This window comes from Oncorhynchus nerka, linkage group LG26 (assembly GCF_034236695.1).
Source record: "Oncorhynchus nerka isolate Pitt River linkage group LG26, Oner_Uvic_2.0, whole genome shotgun sequence".
Classification (NCBI taxonomy): Eukaryota; Metazoa; Chordata; class Actinopteri; order Salmoniformes; family Salmonidae; genus Oncorhynchus; species Oncorhynchus nerka.
The window spans coordinates 43,159,577-43,182,139 of NC_088421.1; the positions used below are offsets into that span (position 1 = coordinate 43,159,577).

General features: G+C 46.2%; 1 protein-coding gene across 1 annotated transcript in view; it reads right to left on the reverse strand.

Moving 5' to 3' along the window:
• Positions 1–206: 206 nt before the first annotated feature.
• The window catches only part of LOC115115325 (protein tweety homolog 2-like), a 166,369-nt gene continuing 144,012 nt past the window's right edge, over positions 207–22,563 (reverse strand). Inside the window, exons 7-14 of the mRNA XM_065010767.1 lie at positions 20,014–20,083; positions 18,379–18,434; positions 17,503–17,595; positions 16,571–16,663; positions 16,195–16,337; positions 15,236–15,421; positions 14,607–14,685; positions 207–1,055 (exon numbers count right to left, since the gene is read on the reverse strand). Coding sequence (XP_064866839.1) covers positions 972–1,055; positions 14,607–14,685; positions 15,236–15,421; positions 16,195–16,337; positions 16,571–16,663; positions 17,503–17,595; positions 18,379–18,434; positions 20,014–20,083 — 804 coding nt within the window. The 3' untranslated portion in view covers positions 207–971. The remainder of the gene's footprint in view (positions 1,056–14,606; positions 14,686–15,235; positions 15,422–16,194; positions 16,338–16,570; positions 16,664–17,502; positions 17,596–18,378; positions 18,435–20,013; positions 20,084–22,563) is intronic.

A 22,563-nucleotide genomic window follows, 5' to 3' on the forward strand; every position in this document is an offset into this window, starting at 1 on the left:
TATAAGAGCTGTGTCGTCAAGTGTAAGAGCTGTGCCGTCAAGTGTAAGAGCTGTGTTGTCAAGTATAAGAGCTGTGTCGTCAAGTGTAAGAGCTGTGTCGTCAAGTGTAAGAGCTGTGTCGTCAGAGTGTCAAGTATAAGAGCTGTGTCGTCAAGTGTAAGTGTAAGAGCTGTGTAAGAGCGTCAAGTGTAAGTGTCAAGAGAGCTGTGTCGTCAAGTGTAAGAGCTGTGTCGTCAAGTGTAAGAGCTGTGCCGTCAAGTGTAAGAGCTGTGTTGTCAAGTATAAGAGCTGTGTCGTCAAGTGTAAGAGGAGCTGAATGCTAGACTGGTTAGATGACAGTTTGTAATAGTGATGACAGGTTGGGGAAGACTGAATACAGTTCATGTAATAACCATTTAACAGTCTATGGCTGTGAAGGAAATCAATCTGGTTATTTGCTGTCCCCTGAAATCCATCAAAGGTGACGTCACTCACAGGAAAATATATAAACGCTCAACTTGGTTCATAACAATCATGTCTTCTGATCTGGCTCGAGACGAACACTCACATTTGAAGAAAACACATAACTGAATTGTTGGTTTGTTTGGGGAGAGATGCACTTTACACTCAGGGTTCTATGTAGTCTCCTGGTTTCTACACGTACAGTACAGGACTTTGAGAGTGTCAGTGTGTTCCTGAGCCGTTGTTGACCCCATACCTCCTGCATTTAAGTAACAGATAGCCAGGAGAGCAGGGTGAGACATACATGGACAGGGTGATCTGTAAACTCTGCTTCCTCAGTACAGTGGTAGTCCCAGACAGACCCTTCCTCAGTACAGTGGTAGTCCCAGACAGACCCTTCCTCAGTATAGTGGTAGTCCCAGACAGACCCTTCCTCAGTATAGTGGTAGTCCCAGACAGACCATTCCTCAGTACAGTGGTAGTCCCAGACAGATCCTTCCTGAGGGGGACCAGTAGGCCATAGTTGGGGGCTATACCTGCTGGAAATCTGTCCCAAAGTGTCTGATCTGTGCGTCAGTCATAGACAGGTAGGTAGTTCTCATTCTGGGAGAATACTGCAGGAGGAAGGAACAAAAGACACGTTAGATCCCATAACTGTGTGAAAGATTTTTTTTCAATCAAATCAATCAATCAAACTTTGAAGACATTTTCAGACATTTGTTTTGATTAGGAGGTGCTAGGTGGTGGGTAAGTTAGAGAGTCGTGCGACTCAGTGTTCTGAACTACAAGGTAGTTAAAGTCGGCAGGACACAGGTCACGGGTGAAGGGCAGGCAGAGGTCAAAGGTGAGGGGCGTGTGGCCGAGATTTGGGTTAGTGGCGGCAGGGCACCTCACATGAAAAGTTCCACTCACAGGTTAACACACTGAGGACACAACATCGCCGGAGGTTAGAGTTCACAGAGCTTAGAGAGGTCACATTGGGGTCAGGACCAAATGAGCTAATAATGTGGGTTTATCACAGGTTAATAATGGTCAGTCTCATTCCGGAGGTGTAGGGTTACAAAAACAATAATTAGAACTAAGAACTAGAACTAAGAACTAGAACTAAGAACTAGAACTAAGAATTACAAGTAAGACTTAGAACCACCTCTTATTAGACAGGCGGAAGGAGAATGAGAGCGGTACAACAAAGGAAACTATCCTCCTTAACAAAGGAAAGGGAGTGTAAAGGTACAGTAAGGTTGTGTGTAGTGTATCCTCCTTAACAAATGAAAGGGAGTGTAAAGGTACAGTAAGGTTGTGTGTAGTGTATCCTCCTTAACAAAGGAAAGGGAGTGTAAAGGTACAGTAAGGTTGTGTGTAGTGTATCCTCCTTAACAAAGGAAAGGGAGTGTAAAGGTACACAGTAAGGTTGTGTGTAGTGTATCCTCCTTAACAAAGGAAAGGGAGTGTAAAGGTACAGTAAGGTTGTGTGTAGTGTATCCTCCTTAACAAAGGAAAGGGAGTGTAAAGGTACAGTAAGGTTGTGTGTAGTGTATCCTCCTTAACAAAGGAAAGGGAGTGTAAAGGTACAGTAAGGTTGTGTGTAGTGTATCCTCCTTAACAAAGGAAAGGGAGTGTAAAGGTACAGTAAGGTTGTGTGTAGTGTATCCTCCTTAACAAAGGAAAGGGAGTGTAAAGGTACAGTAAGGTTGTGTGTAGTGTATCCTCCTTAACAAAGGAAAGGGAGTGTAAAGGTACAGTAAGGTTGTGTGTAGTGTATCCTCCTTAACAAAGGAAAGGGAGTGTAAAGGTACAGTAAGGTTGTGTGTAGTGTATCCTCCTTAACAAAGGAAAGGGAGTGTAAAGTATCCTCCTTAACAAAGGAAAGGAGTGTAGGTAGTCAGTAAGGTTGTGTGTAGTGTATCCTCCTTAACAAAGGAAAGGGAGTGTAAAGGTACAGTAAGGTTGTGTGTAGTGTATCCTCCTTAACAAAGGAAAGGGAGTGTAAAGGTACAGTAAGGTTGTGTGTAGTGTATCCTCCTTAACAAAGGAAAGGGAGTGTAAAGGTACAGTAAGGTTGTGTGTAGTGTATCCTCCTTAACAAAGGAAAGGGAGTGTAAAGGTACAGTAAGGTTGTGTGTAGTGTATCCTCCTTAACAAAGGAAAGGGAGTGTAAAGGTACAGTAAGGTTGTGTGTAGTGTATCCTCCTTAACAAAGGAAAGGGAGTGTAAAGGTACAGTAAGGTTGTGTGTAGTGTATCCTCCTTAACAAAGGAAAGGGAGTGTAAAGGTACAGTAAGGTTGTGTGTAGTGTATCCTCCTTAACAAAGGAAAGGGAGTGTAAAGGTACAGTAAGGTTGTGTGTAGTGTATCCTCCTTAACAAAGGAAAGGGAGTGTAAAGGTACAGTAAGGTTGTGTGTAGTGTATCCTCCTTAACAAAGGAAAGGGAGTGTAAAGGTACAGTAAGGTTGTGTGTAGTGTATCCTCCTTAACAAAGGAAAGGGAGTGTAAAGGTACAGTAAGGTTGTGTGTAGTGTATCCTCCTTAACAAAGGAAAGGGAGTGTAAAGGTACAGTAAGGTTGTGTGTAGTGTATCCTCCTTAACAAAGGAAAGGGAGTGTAAAGGTACAGTAAGGTTGTGTGTAGTGTATCCTCCTTAACAAAGGAAAGGGAGTGTAAAAAAGGTACAGTAAGGTTGTGTGTAGTGTATCCTCCTTAACAAAGGAAAGGGAGTGTAAAGGTACAGTAAGGTTGTGTGTAGTGTATCCTCCTTAACAAAGGAAAGGGAGTGTAAAGGTACACAGTAAGGTTGTGTGTAGTGTATCCTCCTTAACAAAGGAAAGGGAGTGTAAAGGTACAGTAAGGTTGTGTGTAGTGTATCCTCCTTAACAAAGGAAAGGGAGTGTAAAGGTACAGTAAGGTTGTGTGTAGTGTATCCTCCTTAACAAAGGAAAGGGAGTGTAAAGGTACAGTAAGGTTGTGTGTAGTGTATCCTCCTTAACAAAGGAAAGGGAGTATACAGGTACAGTAAGGTTGTGTGTAGTGTATCCTCCTTAACAAAGGAAAGGGAGTGTAAAGGTACAGTAAGGTTGTGTGTAGTGTATCCTCCTTAACAAAGGAAAGGGAGTGTAAAGGTACAGTAAGGTTGTGTGTAGTGTATCCTCCTTAACAAAGGAAAGGGAGTGTAAAGGTACAGTAAGGTTGTGTGTAGTGTATCCTCCTTAACAAAGGAAAGGGAGTGTAAAGGTACAGTAAGGTTGTGTGTAGTGTATCCTCCTTAACAAAGGAAAGGGAGTGTAAAGGTACAGTAAGGTTGTGTGTAGTGTATCCTCCTTAACAAAGGAAAGGGAGTGTAAAGGTACAGTAAGGTTGTGTGTAGTGTATCCTCCTTAACAAAGGAAAGGGAGTGTAAAGGTACACAGTAAGGTTGTGTGTAGTGTATCCTCCTTAACAAAGGAAAGGGAGTGTAAAGGTACAGTAAGGTTGTGTGTAGTGTATCCTCCTTAACAAAGGAAAGGGAGTGTAAAGGTACAGTAAGGTTGTGTGTAGTGTATCCTCCTTAACAAAGGAAAGGGAGTGTAAAGGTACAGTAAGGTTGTGTGTAGTGTATCCTCCTTAACAAAGGAAAGGGAGTGTAAAGGTACAGTAAGGTTGTGTGTAGTGTATCCTCCTTAACAAAGGAAAGGGAGTGTAAAGGTACAGTAAGGTTGTGTGTAGTGTATCCTCCTTAACAAAGGAAAGGGAGTGTAAAGGTACAGTAAGGTTGTGTGTAGTGTATCCTCCTTAACAAAGGAAAGGGAGTGTAAAGGTACAGTAAGGTTGTGTGTAGTGTATCCTCCTTAACAAAGGAAAGGGAGTGTAAAGGTACAGTAAGGTTGTGTGTAGTGTATCCTCCTTAACAAAGGAAAGGGAGTGTAAAGACAGTAAGGTTGTGTGTAGTGTATCCTCCTTAACAAAGGAAAGGGAGTGTAAAGGTACAGTAAGGTTGTGTGTAGTGTATCCTCCTTAACAAAGGAAAGGGAGTGTAAAGGTACAGTAAGGTTGTGTGTAGTGTATCCTCCTTAACAAAGGAAAGGGAGTGTAAAGGTACAGTAAGGTTGTGTGTAGTGTATCCTCCTTAACAAAGGAAAGGAGTGTAAAGGTACAGTAAGGTTGTGTGTAGTGTATCCTCCTTAACAAAGGAAAGGGAGTGTAAAGGTACAGTAAGGTTGTGTGTAGTGTATCCTCCTTAACAAAGGAAAGGGAGTGTAAAGGTACAGTAAGGTTGTGTGTAGTGTATCCTCCTTAACAAAGGAAAGGGAGTGTAAAGGTACAGTAAGGTTGTGTGTAGTGTATCCTCCTTAACAAAGGAAAGGAGTGTAAAGGTATCACAGTAAGGTTGTGTGTAGTGTATCCTCCTTAACAAAGGAAAGGGAGTGTAAAGGTACAGTAAGGTTGTGTGTAGTGTATCCTCCTTAACAAAGGAAAGGGAGTGTAAAGGTAAGACACAGTAAGGTTGTGTGTAGCGGTATCATCCTTAACAAAGGTTTTCCTGATGTAAAGGTATTTTTACAGTAAGGTTGTGTGTAGTGTATCCTCCTTAACAAAGGACAAGGTTGTGTGAGTCCTTGTTTAAAGGACCCTGTGGGTAGCGGTATCATCTAGTACAGTAAGGTTCCTGATGCCAGTGATCCCCTTAACAAAGGAAAGGGAGTGTAAAGGTTTCCTGATGCCAGTAAGGTTGTGTGTGAGTGTTATCCTCCTTAACAAAGGAAAGGGAGTGTAAAGGTACATCTAGGTTGTGTTGTTTCCTGATAACAAAGGAAAGGGAGTGAAAGGTACTTGTTTCCTGATGCCAGAGACTGACCCTGTGTGTTAGCGGTAAGGTTGTTTAGTGTATCCTCCTTAACAAAGGAAAGGGATCATCTGTAAAGGTACAGTAAGGTTGTGTGTGTACTTGTTTCCTGTATCCTCCTTAACTGATGCCAGAGAGGAAAGGGACTTGTTTCCTGATGCCAGAGACTGACCCTGTGGTACACTTGTTTCCTGACGTACCCTGTGTGTTGGTATCATCTGTAGTTTCCTGATGCCAGAGACTGACCCTGTGTGTTAGCGGTATCATCTAGTCCCACTTGTTTCCTGATGCCAGAGACTGACCCTGTGTGTTAGCGGTATCAAGTCCCACTTGTTTCCTGATGCCAAGACTGACCCCAGTAAGAGACTGTTGTTGTGTAGTCCTGATGCCAACAGAACACTTACTGTTTCTAAATGTCCTGATGCCAGAGACTGAACAGAAAATATAAAAATAACTTGTTTTGAAGCAAAATGTGTGAGTCAAAATGTCTGGTTAGGATTGTAAAATGTCAAAGTGTTTCTTGCCAAGACACCCAGGTTCTGGTATCATCTAGTCCTATATGGTAGATGCCAGAAAAACCAAAAGGCCAGTATGATTGGCCACAAACAGGTTTTCATCTGTCATTCGTGCCAAAATATTATATTTTTACAATATAGGATGGACACCCTGTGTGTTGCGGTATCATCTAGTCCCACTTGTTTCCTGATGCCAAAACATCCAGTGGAATATATAACGTTTCCTGATAAATAAATAGGTTCCATCTGTCCACATAAACCTACATCTGAATTGGATCTGTTTCCTGAAAAGACAGTCCCACTTGTTTCCTTCTGTATAGTCCCACTTGTTTATGCCAGAGACTGACCCTGTGGTATCATCTAGTCCCACTTGTTTCCTGATGCCAGAGACTGACCCTGTGTGTTAGCGGTATCATCTAGTCCCACTTGTTTCCTGATGCCAGAGACTGACCCTGTGTGTTAGCGGTATCATCTAGTCCCACTTGTTTCCTGATGCCAGAGACTGACCCTGTGTGTTAGCGGTATCATCTAGTCCCACTTGTTTCCTGATGCCAGAGACTGACCCTGTGTGTTAGCGGTATCATCTAGTCCCACTTGTTTCCTGATGCCAGAGACTGACCCTGTGTGTTAGCGGTATCATCTAGTCCCACTTGTTTCCTGATGCCAGAGACTGACCCTGTGTGTTAGCGGTATCATCTAGTCCCACTTGTTTCCTGATGCCAGAGACTGACCCTGTGTGTTAGCGGTATCATCTAGTCCCACTTGTTTTTCCTGATGCCAGAGACTGACCCTGTGTGTGTCATCTAGTCCCACTTGTTTCCTGATGCCAGAGACTGATCATCTAGTCCCACTTGTTTCCTGATGCCAGAGACTGACCCTGTGTGTTAGCGGTATCATCTAGTCCCACTTGTTTCCTGATGCCAGAGACTGACCCTGTGTGTTAGCGGTATCATCTAGTCCCACTTGTTTCCTGATGCCAGAGACTGACCCTGTGTGTTAGCGGTATCATCTAGTCCCACTTGTTTCCTGATGCCAGAGACTGACCCTGTGTGTTAGCGGTATCATCTAGTCCCACTTGTTTCCTGATGCCAGAGACTGACCCTGTGTGTTAGCGGTATCATCTAGTCCCACTTGTTTCCTGATGCCAGAGACTGACCCTGTGTGTTAGCGGTATCATCTAGTCCCACTTGTTTCCTGATGCCAGAGACTGACCCTGTGTGTTAGCGGTATCATCTAGTCCCACTTGTTTCCTGATGCCAGAGACTGACCCTAGTCCCACTTGTGTTACTGACCCGGTATCATCTAGTCCCACTTGTTTCCTGATGCCAGAGACTGACCCTGTGTGTTAGCGGTATCATCTAGTCCCACTTGTTTCCTGATGCCAGAGACTGACCCTGTGTGTTAGCGGTATCATCTAGTCCCACTTGTTTCCTGATGCCAGAGACTGACCCTGTGTGTTAGCGGTATCATCTAGTCCCACTTGTTTCCTGATGCCAGAGACTGACCCTGTGTGTTAGCGGTATCATCTAGTCCCACTTGTTTCCTGATGCCAGAGACTGACCCTGTGTGTTAGCGGTATCATCTAGTCCCACTTGTTTCCTGATGCCAGAGACTGACCCTGTGTGTTAGCGGTATCATCTAGTCCCACTTGTTTCCTGATGCCAGAGACTGACCCTGTGTGTTAGCGGTATCATCTAGTCCCACTTGTTTCCTGATGCCAGAGACTGACCCTGTGTGTTAGCGGTATCATCTAGTCCCACTTGTTTCCTGATGCCAGAGACTGACCCTGTGTGTTAGCGGTATCATCTAGTCCCATCTTGTTTCCTGATGCCAGAGACTGACCCTGTGTGTTAGCGGTATCATCTAGTCCCACTTGTTTCCTGATGCCAGAGACTGACCCTGTGTTAGCGGTATCATCTAGTCCCACTTGTTTCCTGATGCCAGAGACTGACCCTGTGTGTTAGCGGTATCATCTAGTCCCACTTGTTTCCTGATGCCAGAGACTGACCCTGTGTGTTAGCGGTATCATCTAGTCCCACTTGTTTCCTGATGCCAGAGACTGACCCTGTGTGTTAGCGGTATCATCTAGTCCCACTTGTTTCCTGATGCCAGAGACTGACCCTGTGTGTTAGCGGTATCATCTAGTCCCACTTGTTTCCTGATGCCAGAGACTGACCCTGTGTGTTAGCGGTATCATCTAGTCCCACTTGTTTCCTGATGCCAGAGACTGACCCTGTGTGTTAGCGGTATCATCTAGTCCCACTTGTTTCCTGATGCCAGAGACTGACCCTGTGTGTTAGCGGTATCATCTAGTCCCACTTGTTTCCTGATGCCAGAGACTGACCCTGTGTGTTAGTATCATCTAGGTATCATCTAGTCCCACTTGTTTCCTGATGCCAGAGACTGACCCTGTGTGTTAGCGGTATCATCTAGTCCCACTTGTTTCCTGATGCCAGAGACTGACCCTGTGTGTTAGCGGTATCATCTAGTCCCACTTGTTTCCTGATGCCAGAGACTGACCCTGTGTGTTAGCGGTATCATCTAGTCCCACTTGTTTCCTGATGCCAGAGACTGACCCTGTGTGTTAGCGGTATCATCTAGTCCCACTTGTTTCCTGATGCCAGAGACTGACCCTGTGTGTTAGCGGTATCATCTAGTCCCACTTGTTTCCTGATGCCAGAGACTGACCCTGTGTGTTAGCGGTATCATCTAGTCCCTGACCCTTGTTTCCTGATGCCAGAGACTGACCCTGTGTGTTAGCGGTATCATCTAGTCCCACTTGTTTCCTGATGCCAGAGACTGACCCTGTGTGTTAGCGGTATCATCTAGTCCCACTTGTTTCCTGATGCCAGAGACTGACCCTGTGTGTTAGCGGTATCATCTAGTCCCACTTGTTTCCTGATGCCAGTCCCACTTGTTTCCTGGAGACTGACCCTGTGTGTTAGCGGTATCATCTAGTCCCACTTGTTTCCTGATGCCAGAGACTGACCCTGTGTGTTAGCGGTATCATCTAGTCCCACTTGTTTCCTGATGCCAGAGACTGACCCTGTGTGTTAGCGGTATCATCTAGTCCCACTTGTTTCCTGATGCCAGAGACTGACCCTGTGTGTTAGCGGTATCATCTAGTCCCACTTGTTTCCTGATGCCAGAGACTGACCCTGTGTGTTAGCGGTATCATCTAGTCCCACTTGTTTCCTGATGCCAGAGACTGACCCTGTGTGTTAGCGGTATCATCTAGTCCCACTTGTTTCCTGATGCCAGAGACTGACCCTGTGTGTTAGCGGTATCATCTAGTCCCACTTGTTTCCTGATGCCAGAGACTGACCCTGTGTGTTAGCGGTATCATCTAGTCCCACTTGTTTCCTGATGCCAGAGACTGACCCTGTGTGTTAGCGGTATCATCTAGTCCCACTTGTTTCCTGATGCCAGAGACTGACCCTGTGTGTTAGCGGTATCATCTAGTCCCACTTGTTTCCTGATGCCAGAGACTGACCCTGTGTGTTAGCGGTATCATCTAGTCCCACTTGTTTCCTGATGCCAGAGACTGACCCTGTGTGTTAGCGGTATCATCTAGTCCCACTTGTTTCCTGATGCCAGAGACTGACCCTGTGTGTTACTGGTATCATCTAGTCCCACTTGTTTCCTGATGCCAGAGACTGACCCTGTGTGTTAGCGGTATCATCTAGTCCCACTTGTTTCCTGATGCCAGAGACTGACCCTGTGTGTTAGACCCTGTGTGTATCATCTAGTCCCACTTGTTTCCTGATGCCAGAGACTGACCCTGTGTGTTAGCGGTATCATCTAGTCCCACTTGTTTCCTGATGCCAGAGACTGACCCTGTGTGTTAGCGGTATCATCTAGTCCCACTTGTTTCCTGATGCCAGAGACTGACCCTGTGTGTTAGCGGTATCATCTAGTCCCACTTGTTTCCTGATGCCAGAGACTGACCCTGTGTGTGCCAGAGACTGACCCGGTATCATCTAGTCCCACTTGTTTCCTGATGCCAGAGACTGACCCTGTGTGTTAGCGGTATCATCTAGTCCCACTTGTTTCCTGATGACCCAGAGACTGACCCTGTGTGTTAGCGGTATCATCTAGTCCCACTTGTTTCCTGATGCCAGAGACTGACCCTGTGTGTTAGCGGTATCATCTAGATCCCTGACCCTGTGTGTTAGCTTCCTGATGCAAGAGACTGACCCTGTGTGTTAGCGGTATCATCTAGTCCCACTTGTTTCCTGATGCCAGAGACTGACCCTGTGTGTTAGCGGTATCATCTAGTCCCACTTGTTTCCTGATGCCAGAGACTGACCCTGTGTGTTCGGTATCATCTAGTCCCACTTGTTTCCTGATGCCAGAGACTGACCCTGTGTGTTAGCGGTATCATCTAGTCCCACTTGTTTCCTGATGCCAGAGACTGACCCTGTGTGTTAGCGGTATCATCTAGTCCCACTTGTTTCCTGATGTGAGACTGACCCTGTGTGTTAGCGGTATCATCTAGTCCCACTTGTTTCCTGATGCCAGAGACTGACCCTGTGTGTTAGCGGTATCATCTAGTCCCACTTGTTTCCTGATGCCAGAGACTGACCCTGTGTGTTAGCGGTATCATCTAGTCCCACTTGTTTCCTGATGCCAGAGACTGACCCTGTGTGTTAGCGGTATCATCTAGTCCCACTTGTTTCCTGATGCCAGAGACTGACCCTGTGTGTTAGCGGTATCATCTAGTCCCACTTGTTTCCTGATGCCAGAGACTGACCCTGTGTGTTAGCGGTATCATCTAGTCCCACTTGTTTCCTGATGCCAGAGACTGACCCTGTGTGTTAGCGGTATCATCTAGTCCCACTTGTTTCCTGATGCCAGAGACTGACCCTGTGTGTTAGCGGTATCATCTAGTCCCACTTGTTTCCTGTGTTGTTTCCTGATGCCAGAGACTGACCCTGTGTGGTATCATCTAGTCCCACTTGTTTCCTGATGCCAGAGACTGACCCTGTGTGTTAGCGGTATCATCTAGTCCCACTTGTTTCCTGATGCCAGAGACTGACCCTGTGTGTTAGCGGTATCATCTAGTCCCACTTGTTTCCTGATGCCAGAGACTGACCCTGTGTGTTAGCGGTATCATCTAGTCCCACTTGTTTCCTGATGCCAGAGACTGACCCTGTGTGACGGTATCATCTAGTCCCACTTGTTTCCTGATGCCAGAGACTGACCCTGTGTGGTATCATCTAGTCCCACTTGTTTCCTGATGCCAGAGACTGACCCTGTGTGTTAGCGGTATCATCTAGTCCCACTTGTTTCCTGATGCCAGAGACTGACCCTGTGTGTTAGCGGTATCATCTAGTCCCACTTGTTTCCTGATGCCAGAGACTGACCCTGTGTGTTAGCGGTATCATCTAGTCCCACTTGTTTCCTGATGCCAGAGACTGACCCTGTGTGTTAGCGGTATCATCTAGTCCCACTTGTTTCCTGATGCCAGAGACTGACCCTGTGTGTTAGCGGTATCATCTAGTCCCACTTGTTTCCTGATGCCAGAGACTGACCCTGTGTGTTAGCGGTATCATCTAGTCCCACTTGTTTCCTGATGCCAGAGACTGACCCTGTGTGTTAGCGGTATCATCTAGTCCCACTTGTTTCCTGATGCCAGAGACTGACCCTGTTTGTTAGCGTTTTCATTTATTAAACAGCGGCTGACATTGTAGCTGTTCAGTTCTAATAACACCCCCACTGGGCCTCTCCTCTCATGGCAGGGTATGCAACACACCCTGTGTTCTGTAGAACAAGAAGTACTCTTGTCTTGCCTTCTGTGCAGACTTAAGTGCTCTGTAGTCTCCCTTGCACGCGTTGGTCTGTGTGTAAGAAGAGACTAAGTGTTCTGACTCTGAAGAGTTTGATTCTCTCCCTGCACACAGCAGAACTAGAACAATGGTTCTGATTCACAGCAACATACTGTAACATTACCAGTCAGGTCATACTGTGACATTACCATCCTGTAACATTACCAGTCAGGTCATACTGTAACATTAGAAGTCAGGTCATACTGTAACATTACCAGTCAGGTCATACTGTAACATTAGCAGTCAGGTCATACTGTAACATTACCAGTCAGGTCATACTGTAACATTACCATCCTGTAACATTACCAGTCAGGTCATCCTGTAACATTACCAGTCAGGCCATACTGTAACATTACCAGTCAGGTCATACTGTAACATTAGCAGTCAGGTCATACTGTAACATTACCAGTCAGGCCATACTGTAACATTACCAGTCAGGTCATACTGTAACATTAGCAGTCAGGTCATACTGTAACATTACCAGTCAGGTCATACTGTAACATTACCATCCTGTAACATTACCAGTCAGGTCATCCTGTAACATTACCAGTCAGGCCATACTGTAACATTACCAGTCAGGTCATACTGTAACATTAGCAGTCAGGTCATACTGTAACATTACCAGTCAGGTCATACTGTAACATTACCAGTCAGGTCATCTGTAACATTACCAGTCAGGTCATACTGTAACATTAGGTCAGTCATACTGTAACATTACCAGTCAGGTCATACTGTAACATTAGCAGTCAGGTCATACTGTAACATTAGCAGTCAGGTCATACTGTAACATTACCAGTCAGGTCATACTGTAGTCATTACTGTAACATTACCAGTCATCCTGTAACATTACCAGTCAGGTCATACTGTAACATTACCAGTCAGGCCATACTGTAACATTACCAGTCAGGTCATACTGTAACATTAGCAGTCAGGTCATACTGTAACATTACCAGTCAGGTCATACTGTAACATTAGCAGTCAGGTCATACTGTAACATTACCAGTCAGGCCATACTGTAACATTACCAGTCAGGTCATACTGTAACATTAGCAGTCAGGTCATACTGTAACATTACCAGTCAGGTCATACTGTAACATTACCATCCTGTAACATTACCAGTCAGGTCATACTGTAACATTACCAGTCAGGTCATACTGTAACATTACCATCCTGTAACATTACCAGCCAGGTCATACTGTAACATTACCAGTCAGGTCATACTGTAACATTAGCAGTCAGGTCATACTGTAACATTACCAGTCAGGCCATACTGTAACATTACCAGTCAGGTCATACTGTAACATTAGCAGTCAGGTCATACTGTAACATTAGCAGTCATGCCATACTGTAACATTACCAGTCAGGTCATACTGTAACATTACCAGTCAGGTCATACTGTAACATTACCAGTCAGGCCATACTGTAACATTACCAGTCAGGCCATACTGTAACATTACCAGTCAGGTCATACTGTAACATTAGCAGTCAGGTCATACTGTAACATTACCAGTCAGGTCATCCTGTAACATTACCAGTCAGGTCATCCTGTAACATTACCAGCCAGGTCATACTGTAACATTACCAGCCAGACCATCCTGTAACATTACCAGCCAGACCATCCTGTAACATTACCAGTCAGGTCATACTGTAACATTACCAGCCAGACCATCCTGTAACATTACCAGTCAGGCCATACTGTAACATTACAGTAGCATCTCTCTAGGGTCATTAGCAGGCTAGCCTCTCTCTACAGTCATTAGCTGGCTAGCATCGCTCTACGGTCATTAGCTGGCTAGCATCGCTCTACGGTCATTAGCTGGCTAGCATCGCTCTACGGTCATTAGCAAGCTAGCCTCTCTCTACAGTCATTAGCAGGCTAGCCTCTCTCTACAGTTATTAGCTGGCTAGCATCTCTCTACAGTCATTAGCAGGCTAGCCTCTCTCTACAGTCATTAGCAGGCTAGCCTCTCTCTACAGTCATTAGCAGGCTAGCCTCTCTCTACAGTCATTAGCTGGCTAGCATCTCTCTACGGTCATTAGCAGGCTATCCTCTCTCTACGGTCAGTAGCAGGTTAGCCTCTCCCTAGGGTCATTAGCAGGCTAGCATCTCTCTACGGTCATTGGCAGGCTAACCTCTCTCTAGGGTCATCAGCAGGCTAGCCTCTCTCTAGGGTCATTAGCAGGGCTATCCTCTCTCTACGGTCATTAGCAGGCTAGCCTCTCTCTCTATGTTCATTAGCAGGCTAGCCTCTCTCTAGGGTCATTAGCAGGCTAGCATCTCTCTATGGTCATTAGCAGGCCTGTATCAGAGCATCAGGCCAATTAATGGCACAAGGGAGAAGAGCGTGTACTGTTTTGTCTGTATTTCAGTCCATGACCAGCAGAGAGCAGTCTTTCACCATAATGTGCAGTGGAAGGGCCAATCCCAAATCAACCACACAAATAAACCCTAGTGGAACTCTGAGAGTATTTGATTGGTATAAGCAATATGACAAAACGTCCAGATAGCCTATCAGATAGCAAGGTGGATCACAAGTGCATAGGGCGCAGGTTTTAGGAGACGATTTAGGACTGGGCCAATTATCTGGACCAGACGCTCTTATCCAGAGAGATTTACAGGAGCAATTAGGGTTAAGTGCCTTGCTCAAGGGCACATCAAATAGTCAGCTCAGAGATTTGAACCAGTGACCTTACTGGCCCAACACTCTTAACCGCTAAGCTACCTGCCTCCCACAGGAGTTTTCTGTCAGGTTGTGGATACTGTACGGTAGACACAGTGAAGGCAGCAGGGTGTCTTGGAGAATATCTGTGGTCCTTCAGTACAATATGTGTTAGTGTTGATGCCATTATCTAACAAGGGACCAGTCTGGTGTCTGGCTCTACACACAGTAACTCTAAACATGAGTGTGTCTGTGGTCCTTCAGTAGAACGGAGCGCTGTTAATGTTAATGTCAGTGACATCATCACACGAGGGACCTGGCCTCTAATGTTAGTGGCCAACGCACCGAGGGTGGCGGGGATCCCCTCCCGATCAGAGGAACGTTCTCATAACGAGGGTTCCCTCCAAACAGCATGGACTGATTCCTATAGGAGAGAGAGATGGGGGGAGAGATGGAGAGTGAGGGCGGGGGGGGATGGGGTGGAGAGAGAGAGAGGAGAGACAGACAGAGAGAGAGAGAGAGAGAGAGGAGAGACAGACAGAGAGAGAGTCAACTTATCTGATAAAACAAACACAGTGCTGCTTATTCCAGACACACACACATGGACACACACATGGACACAGATACGGACAGGGACACACACATGGACACACACATGGACACACACATGGACACGCACATGGACAGGGACACGCACACATGGACAAAGACATGGACACAGATACGGACAGGGACACACAGACATGGACACAGACATGGACACAGATACGGACAGGGACACACAGACACATGGACACAGATACGGACAGGGACACACAGACATGGACACAGACATGGACACAGATACGGACAGGGACACACAGACACATGGACACAGATACGGACAGGGACACGCAGACACATGGACACAGACATGGACACAGATATGGACAGGGACACACAGACACCCTCCCACACCTCCTCTCTCTACTTACATGTACTCTGAGGTGGGGAGGATGGCGGCAGTCTGTGGTGGAGGGTGTGGACTGGCCTGGCTGTCCAGACTGCTGCTGTAGCTACAGAAGCTGTGTACATGGCTGGCTCTACTGGGGTTGAAGGTCATATGACGGGCCTGGGGGTTAAACGGATCCTCCTCATCGATGTCATCATAGGCCCTGTTCCTGAGATCACCACAGGGGAGAGCACAGTCAGTCAGAGCCAGGCTTTCTGTTAGTTTCATTTCTAGGAAGGGCACAATGGTGTCCAAAGCAACATCCAGGCCCTCTAGCATCAACATCCAGGCCCTCTAGCATCAACATCCAGGCCCACTAGCATCAACATCCAGGCCCTCTAGCATCAACATCCAGGCCCTCTAGCATCAACATCCAGACCCTCTAGCATCAACATCCAGGCCCTCTAGCATCAACATCCAGGCCCTCTAGCATCAACATCTAGGTCCTCTAACATCAACATCCAGGCCCTCTAACATCAACATCCAGACCCTCTAGCATCAACATCCAGGCCCTCTAGCATCAACATCTAGGCCCTCTAACATCAACATCCAGGCCCTCTAGCACACAGGAGGTTGGTAACACCTTAATTGGGGAGGACAGGCTAATGGTATTGGCTGGAGCTGGAGTCGGTGGAATTCTATGAAGTACATCAAACACATGGTTTCCATGGTTTACATGTGTTTGATGCCATTCCATTTGCTCCGTTCCAGACAGTATTATGAGCCTGTCCTCCCCTCAGCAGCCTCCACTGGTCTAACATCAACATTGTTCATTGAAACCTATAAACACCTAAGAACCACTATAGCAAACATCTTTTAGGCCGTGAATCTCCCAGTCCTTATTTGGTTAGGCTTAGGCGTAAAGGTCAAAGTTGGGGTTGGGGATGTGGTTACAGGTAGGTTGAACACACGTAGACCAGAAACAGTGTTACCAGTGCCTACCTGCTGGTGATGAGGGTCCATGCCCGGGGGATGGCACACAGCATGGCACAGAAGGCACTGACCGACAGCAGAGAGAAGAGGCAGAGGTAGAGGAGACCCTCCACCCCGTCATAACACACCCCCATCAGACCATCCAGGTAGTTCTACAACACAACATACCCTCACTGTTACCCTCACTGTTAAGGTTATAACTCCTTTTCTATTTCTGGTATAGTCACAAAGTGGAGTGTTGTGAGATAATAGTTTTGGGGGGATTTCAAAGAACCTAAGAGCACCTTTTGTCTTTTCATTCAAGTGTCTCTGGGTATGTTCTCATTCTACAGACGCATTCTGACTGTAACCATGACGACCTCTCGTGTCAGGGTAATCATCTCACCTTATGGAGCCCCCTGCAGTCTAGCAGGGCTGTTAACTGGTTCAGGTTGAACTCTGTAGAGTTCAGCAGGCGCTGGATGCCCAGAAGATCTCTCTGTAGACAAGGTATAAAGACAGTGTGAGGAAAAACACACCTCACTATGTATCCTCCTGTAACACTATGGGTCCTCCTGTAACTCTATGTGTCCTCCTGTAACAGTATGTGTCCTCCTGTAACTCTATGTGTCCTCCTGTAACTCTATGTGTCCTCCTGTAACAGTATGTGTCCTCCTGTAACTCTATGTGTCCTCCTGTAACTCTATGTGTCCTCCTGTAACACTATGGGTCCTCTGTGACTGTAACACTATGTGTCCTCCTGTAGCACTATGTGTCCTCCTGTAGCACTATGTGGCCTCCTGTAACTCTATGTGTCCTCCTGTAACTCTATGTGTCTTCCTGTAGCACTATGTGTCCTCCTGTAACACTATGTATCCTCCTGTAGCACTATGGGTCCTCCTGTAACTCTATGTGTCCTCCTGTAACTCTGTGTCCTCCTGTAACTCTATGTGTCCTCCTGTAGCACTATGTGTCCTCCTGTAGCACTGTGTCCTCCTGTAACTCTATGTGTCCTCCTGTCACTCTGTGTCCTCCTGTAACTCTATGTGTCCTCCTGTAGCATTATGTGTCCTCCTGTAGCACTATGTATCCTCCTAGATCCACTAGTCTAAGGATAACATTTCCTTCTTCTATACACAGTGGCACAGAGCACTAATTAACCCTAACATGTTAAACAGACATGCAGGATTTGAGAATTCATTTCCATGAGGGCGTTAACACGTTGAGAAGAGAACATTGTCACCATGAGCACCAGATGTTGAGCTCCATAGAGATCTATGTACTGAATATAATAAATATAATGCTATTTCTATGTTGATGGCTGCTCCATCCCCCCACCTCAGCAGTAGGGAAGACAGGTACAGAGAACTGCAGTAGTCCTTGTATCTGGATCTGCATGGTGGTCAGAGACCTCTGGAAGATAGTCAGAGACTGACACGCACACACACACGCACACATCACACGCACACACACACAAATTGTAGAGTCAAAGTTGTGTGGAAACATGAGTGAAAATAAGTCATAAAGTGTGTCATTATGGACACTTAATGGAGGACACGTTCATTTCAGATGGAGGGCCCCAGATTATCCGGATTAGCCCCCCCGCCCTCTCTCTGATCCCTAGCACAAATAACAGACAATATTTCCATTGGCTCAGCCATAAGAGGGCACATTATCCGTGTCTACTTAACAAGGCATAACACAACGCTTTAAATGGATACTGCTGTGTGTGCGTGTGTGTGTGTGTGTGTGTGTGTGTGTGTGCGTGCGTGCGTGTGTATTTACTGGCCATGAGGGTGTATCTACTGCTTGTATATTACCTCAATACACGGACCATTAATGCCCTTTAAGAACGTTATATCCCCGGCATGGTAAATAAATACAAGGGATTTGGGGATGGAGGGGGATTGGTCTGTGTGTGTGTGTGTGTGTGTGTGTGTGTCTGGACTGTGTAGTCCTTGAGGCAGACTATACACACTGTCTATGTCTACACCTCACGAATGATCTCCAAATCCCACAGATAAAATGGACTTGGATCAAAGTGTATTTTTGTTATGGGCTTGAAGTCATTAAATTAGAATCGCTGCTTGTTTTTTTTAATCCCCTGACGTTTTCATTAACATCTGCTTCTGAACTAATCAAACTAATGAAGGAAAACTACTTTTAAAACTAAAATATCATTAACGTGTGTGTGTTAGAATGTGATTTCAGTACCTGTTGGAAAGGGTTGGGTAGACTCTGACTGCAATACAGGTAGTAGTGTGTCACTTCTGTTAGGAGGAGAGAGAGAGTAGAGAGAGAGAGGGGGGGAGAGAGCAAGAGAGAGGGAGAGGGGGAGAGTGTGAGAGGAGAGAGAGGGTGGGAGAGGGACAGGGAAAGAAAGGGGAGGGAGATTGGAGAGCATGAGAGAGAGAGAGGGAGAAGAGAGAGAGAGAGAGAGAGAGAGAGAGAGAGAGAGAGAGAAGAGAGAGAAAGAGAGAGAGAGAGAGAAAGAAAGAGAGAGAGAGAGAGAGAGAGAGAGAGAGAGAGAGAGAGAGAAAGAGAGAGAGAGAGAGAGTCAAACAACCAAAGCTCATCCCAATGAAGATGAACCCAAACACACACTGTACTAATTATGTTCATTCATTTTAGAAAGAAAAGACAACATAAACACATCTTAACATGTAGGATTTGTTCTGAAACAGTGGTTCTATCTGGCCAGTGATTCTGTCTGACCAGTGATTCTGTCTGACCAGTGGTTCTATCTGGCCAGTGATTCTGTCTGACCAGTGATTCTGTCTGACCAGTGGTTCTATCTGGCCAGTGATTCTGTCTGACCAGTGATTCTGTCTGACCAGTGATTCTGTCTGGCCAGTGGTTCTATCTGGTCAGTGGTTCTATCTGGCCAGTGGTTCTATCTGGTCAGTGGTTCTATCTGGCCAGTGGTTCTATCTGGCCAGTGGTTCTATCTGGTCAGTGGTTCTATCTGGTCAGTGGTTCTATATGGCCAGTGGTTCTATCTGGCCAGTGGTTCTATCTGGTCAGTGGTTCTATCTGACCAGTGATTCTGTCTGACCAGTGGTTCTATCTGGCCAGTGGTTCAGTCTGACCAGTGATTCTGTCTGACCAGTGATTCTATCTGGCCAGTGGTTCTATCTGGTCAGTGGTTCTATCTGACCAGTGATTCTGTCTGACCAGTGGTTCTATCTGGTCAGTGGTTCTATCTGACCAGTGATTCTGTCTGACCAGTGGTTCTATCTGGCCAGTGGTTCAGTCTGACCAGTGATTCTGTCTGACCAGTGATTCTATCTGGCCAGTGGTTCTATCTGGCCAGTGGTTCTATCTGGCCAGTGGTTCTATCTGGCCAGTGGTTCTATCTGGCCAGTGGTTCTATCTGACCAGTGGTTCTATCTGGCCAGTGGTTCTATCTGACCAGTGATTCTATCTGACCAGTGATTCTATCTGGCCAGTGGTTCTATCTGGCCAGTGGTTCTATCTGACCAGTGATTCTGTCTGACCAGTGGTTCTATCTGGTCAGTGGTTCTATCTGACCAGTGATTCTGTCTGACCAGTGATTCTATCTGGCCAGTGGTTCTATCTGACCAGTGGTTCTATCTGACCAGTGGTTCTATCTGACCAGTGGTTCTATCTGACCAGTGGTTCTATCTGGCCAGTGGTTCTATCTGGCCAGTGGTTCTATCTGACCAGTGGTTCTATCTGGCCAGTGGTTCTATCTGACCAGTGATTCTGTCTGACCAGTGATTCTATCTGACCAGTGTGAGCCAGTGTGGACTGTGAAGATAACTTGCATAAATCCCTGTGTTAGTCTGTTATTAGTCCAACTTAAACTTGAACTTGAAGGTACTTCACCTGCACTGAGGAACTCCTTGGTCCTGTTTGCTATGAACTTGTCTGGAGACACACAGAAGTCACTGGTGCCCTGAAGGGGAAACAAGATAATATACTGTCAGAAGTTACTGGTGCCCTGAAGGGGAAACAAGATAATATACTGTCAGAAGTTACTGGTGCCCTGCAGGGGAAACAAGATAATATACTGTCAGAAGTTACTGGTGCCCTGCAGGGGAAACAAGATAATATACTGTCAGAAGTCACTGGTGCCCTGCAGGGGAAACAAGATAATATACTGTCAGAAGTTACTGGTGCCCTGCAGGGGAAACAAGATAATATACTGTCAGAAGTTACTGATGCCCTGAAGGGGAAACAAGATAATATACTGTCAGAAGTTACTGATGCCCTGAAGGGGAAACAAGATAATATATTGTCAGAAGTCACTGGTGCCCTGCAGGGGAAACAAGATAATATACTGTCAGAAGTCACTGGTGCCCTGAAGGGGAAACAAGATAATATACTGTCAGAAGTCACTGGTGCCCTGCAGGGGAAACAAGATAATATACTGTCAGAAGTTACTGGTGCCCTGCAGGGGAAACAAGATAATATACTGTCAGAAGTTACTGATGCCCTGCAGGGGAAACAAGATAATATACTGTGCAGTGATCTTACAGAACAAAGAAAATTGAGGACCCGTCATAAACACTTCAGACTCAAATCCCTTCCCAGAATCTCAATGACTGTTTTGTTTTATTAGACAGTCGATGGAGGCTGTGACAGAAAATAACATATTGTCAAAGTAAATCCACTACAGATCACACAAGAGGGCTGTTAGTAACAACAGTCTACACGCCTCTTTAACCTGTGCTGAAAGTAGCAGAACCAACCATGGCATACAGTCTGTGTGTGTGTGTGTGTGTGTGTGTGTGTGTGTGTGTGGTTAGTGCTATCCGGGATCCTTGGGACATCCCAACCCTAAACTCTAACCATAACCCTAACCTTAACCCTTACCTCAACCATTTCACATTTCAACTTCAACAGGGTGATCTCAGAGTTAGATGTCCCAGGGAACCCAGATAGCAAGGACCGTGCATGCGTGTGCGTGTTTGTGTGTGTAGGGAGAGAGCCTGTTGATGTGCATGCATAAGCAATTACTGGCAAGCCCCCCAAAAAACCCATCCCCATACACATAGAAATACAATGACATGTCTAGAAGTTTGGAGGTAATCTATATAGTCATGATCTATTGGCATTATATTTCTATGACCAAATATTTCTATCCCTCTCTTATTGTTGGGAGAGGAGGAGTTGAGGAGGAGCAATGATCTGGGTTGAGGAGGAGGAGGAGGAAGAACAATGATCTTGGTTGAGGAGGAGGAGGAATCTCCTTTTTGGCCTGCCACCAGTAATTGCTTATGCATGCACATCAACAGGCTGAGGGTTGAAGAGGAGGAGGAACAATGATCTGGTTTGAGGAGGAGGAGGAGAAACAATGATCTGGGTTGAGGAGGAGGAGGAGGAGGAACAATGATCTGGTTTGAGGAGGAGGAGGAGAAACAATGATCTGGTTTGAGGAGGAGGAACAATGATCTGGTTTGAGGAGGAGGAACAATGATCTGGTTTAAGGAGGAGGAGGAGAAACAATGATCTGGTTTGAGGAGGAGGAGGAGGAGGAACAATGATCTGGTTTGAGGAGGAGGAGGGAACAATGATCTGGTTTGAGGAGGAGGAGGAGGAGGAACAATGATCTGGTTTGAGGAGGAGGAGGAGGAACAATGATCTGGTTTGAGGAGGAGGAGGGAACAATGATCTGGTTTGAGGAGGAGGAGGAGGAACAATGATCTGGTTTTGAGGAGGAGGAGGAGGAACAATGATCTGGTTTGAGGAGGAGGAGGAAGAACAATGATCTGGTTTGAGGAGGAGGAGGAGGAACAATGATCTGGTTTGAGGAGGAGGAGGAGGAACAATGATCTGGTTTGAGGAGGAGGAGGTTTGAGGAGGAGGAACAATGATCTGGTTTGAGGAGGAGGAGGAGGAACAATGATCTGGTTTGAGGAGGAGGAGGAGGAACAATGATCTGGTTTGAGGAGGAGGAGGAACAATGATCTGGTTTGAGGAGGAGGAGGAGGAACAATGATCTGGTTTGAGGAGGAGGAGGAGGAGGAGGAACAATGATCTGGTTTGAGGAGGAGGAGGAGAAACAATGATCTGGTTTGAGGAGGAGGAGGAGGAGGAGGAGGAGGAACAATGATCTGGTCTGAGGAGGAGGAGGAGGAGGAGGAGGAACAATGATCTGGTTTGAGGAGGAGGAGGAACAATGATCTGGTTTGAGGAGGAGGAGGAGGAGGAACAATGATCTGGTTTGAGGAGGAGGAGGGAATGATCTGGTTGAGGAGGGAGGAACAATGATCTGGTTTGAGGAGGTGGAGAGAGGAACAATGATCTGGTTTGAGGAGGAGGAGGAGGAACAATGATCTGGGTTGAGGAGAGGAGGAGGAACAATGATCTGGTTTGAGGAGGTGGAGGAGGAACAATGATCTGGTTGAGGAGGAGGAGGAGGAGGAACAATGA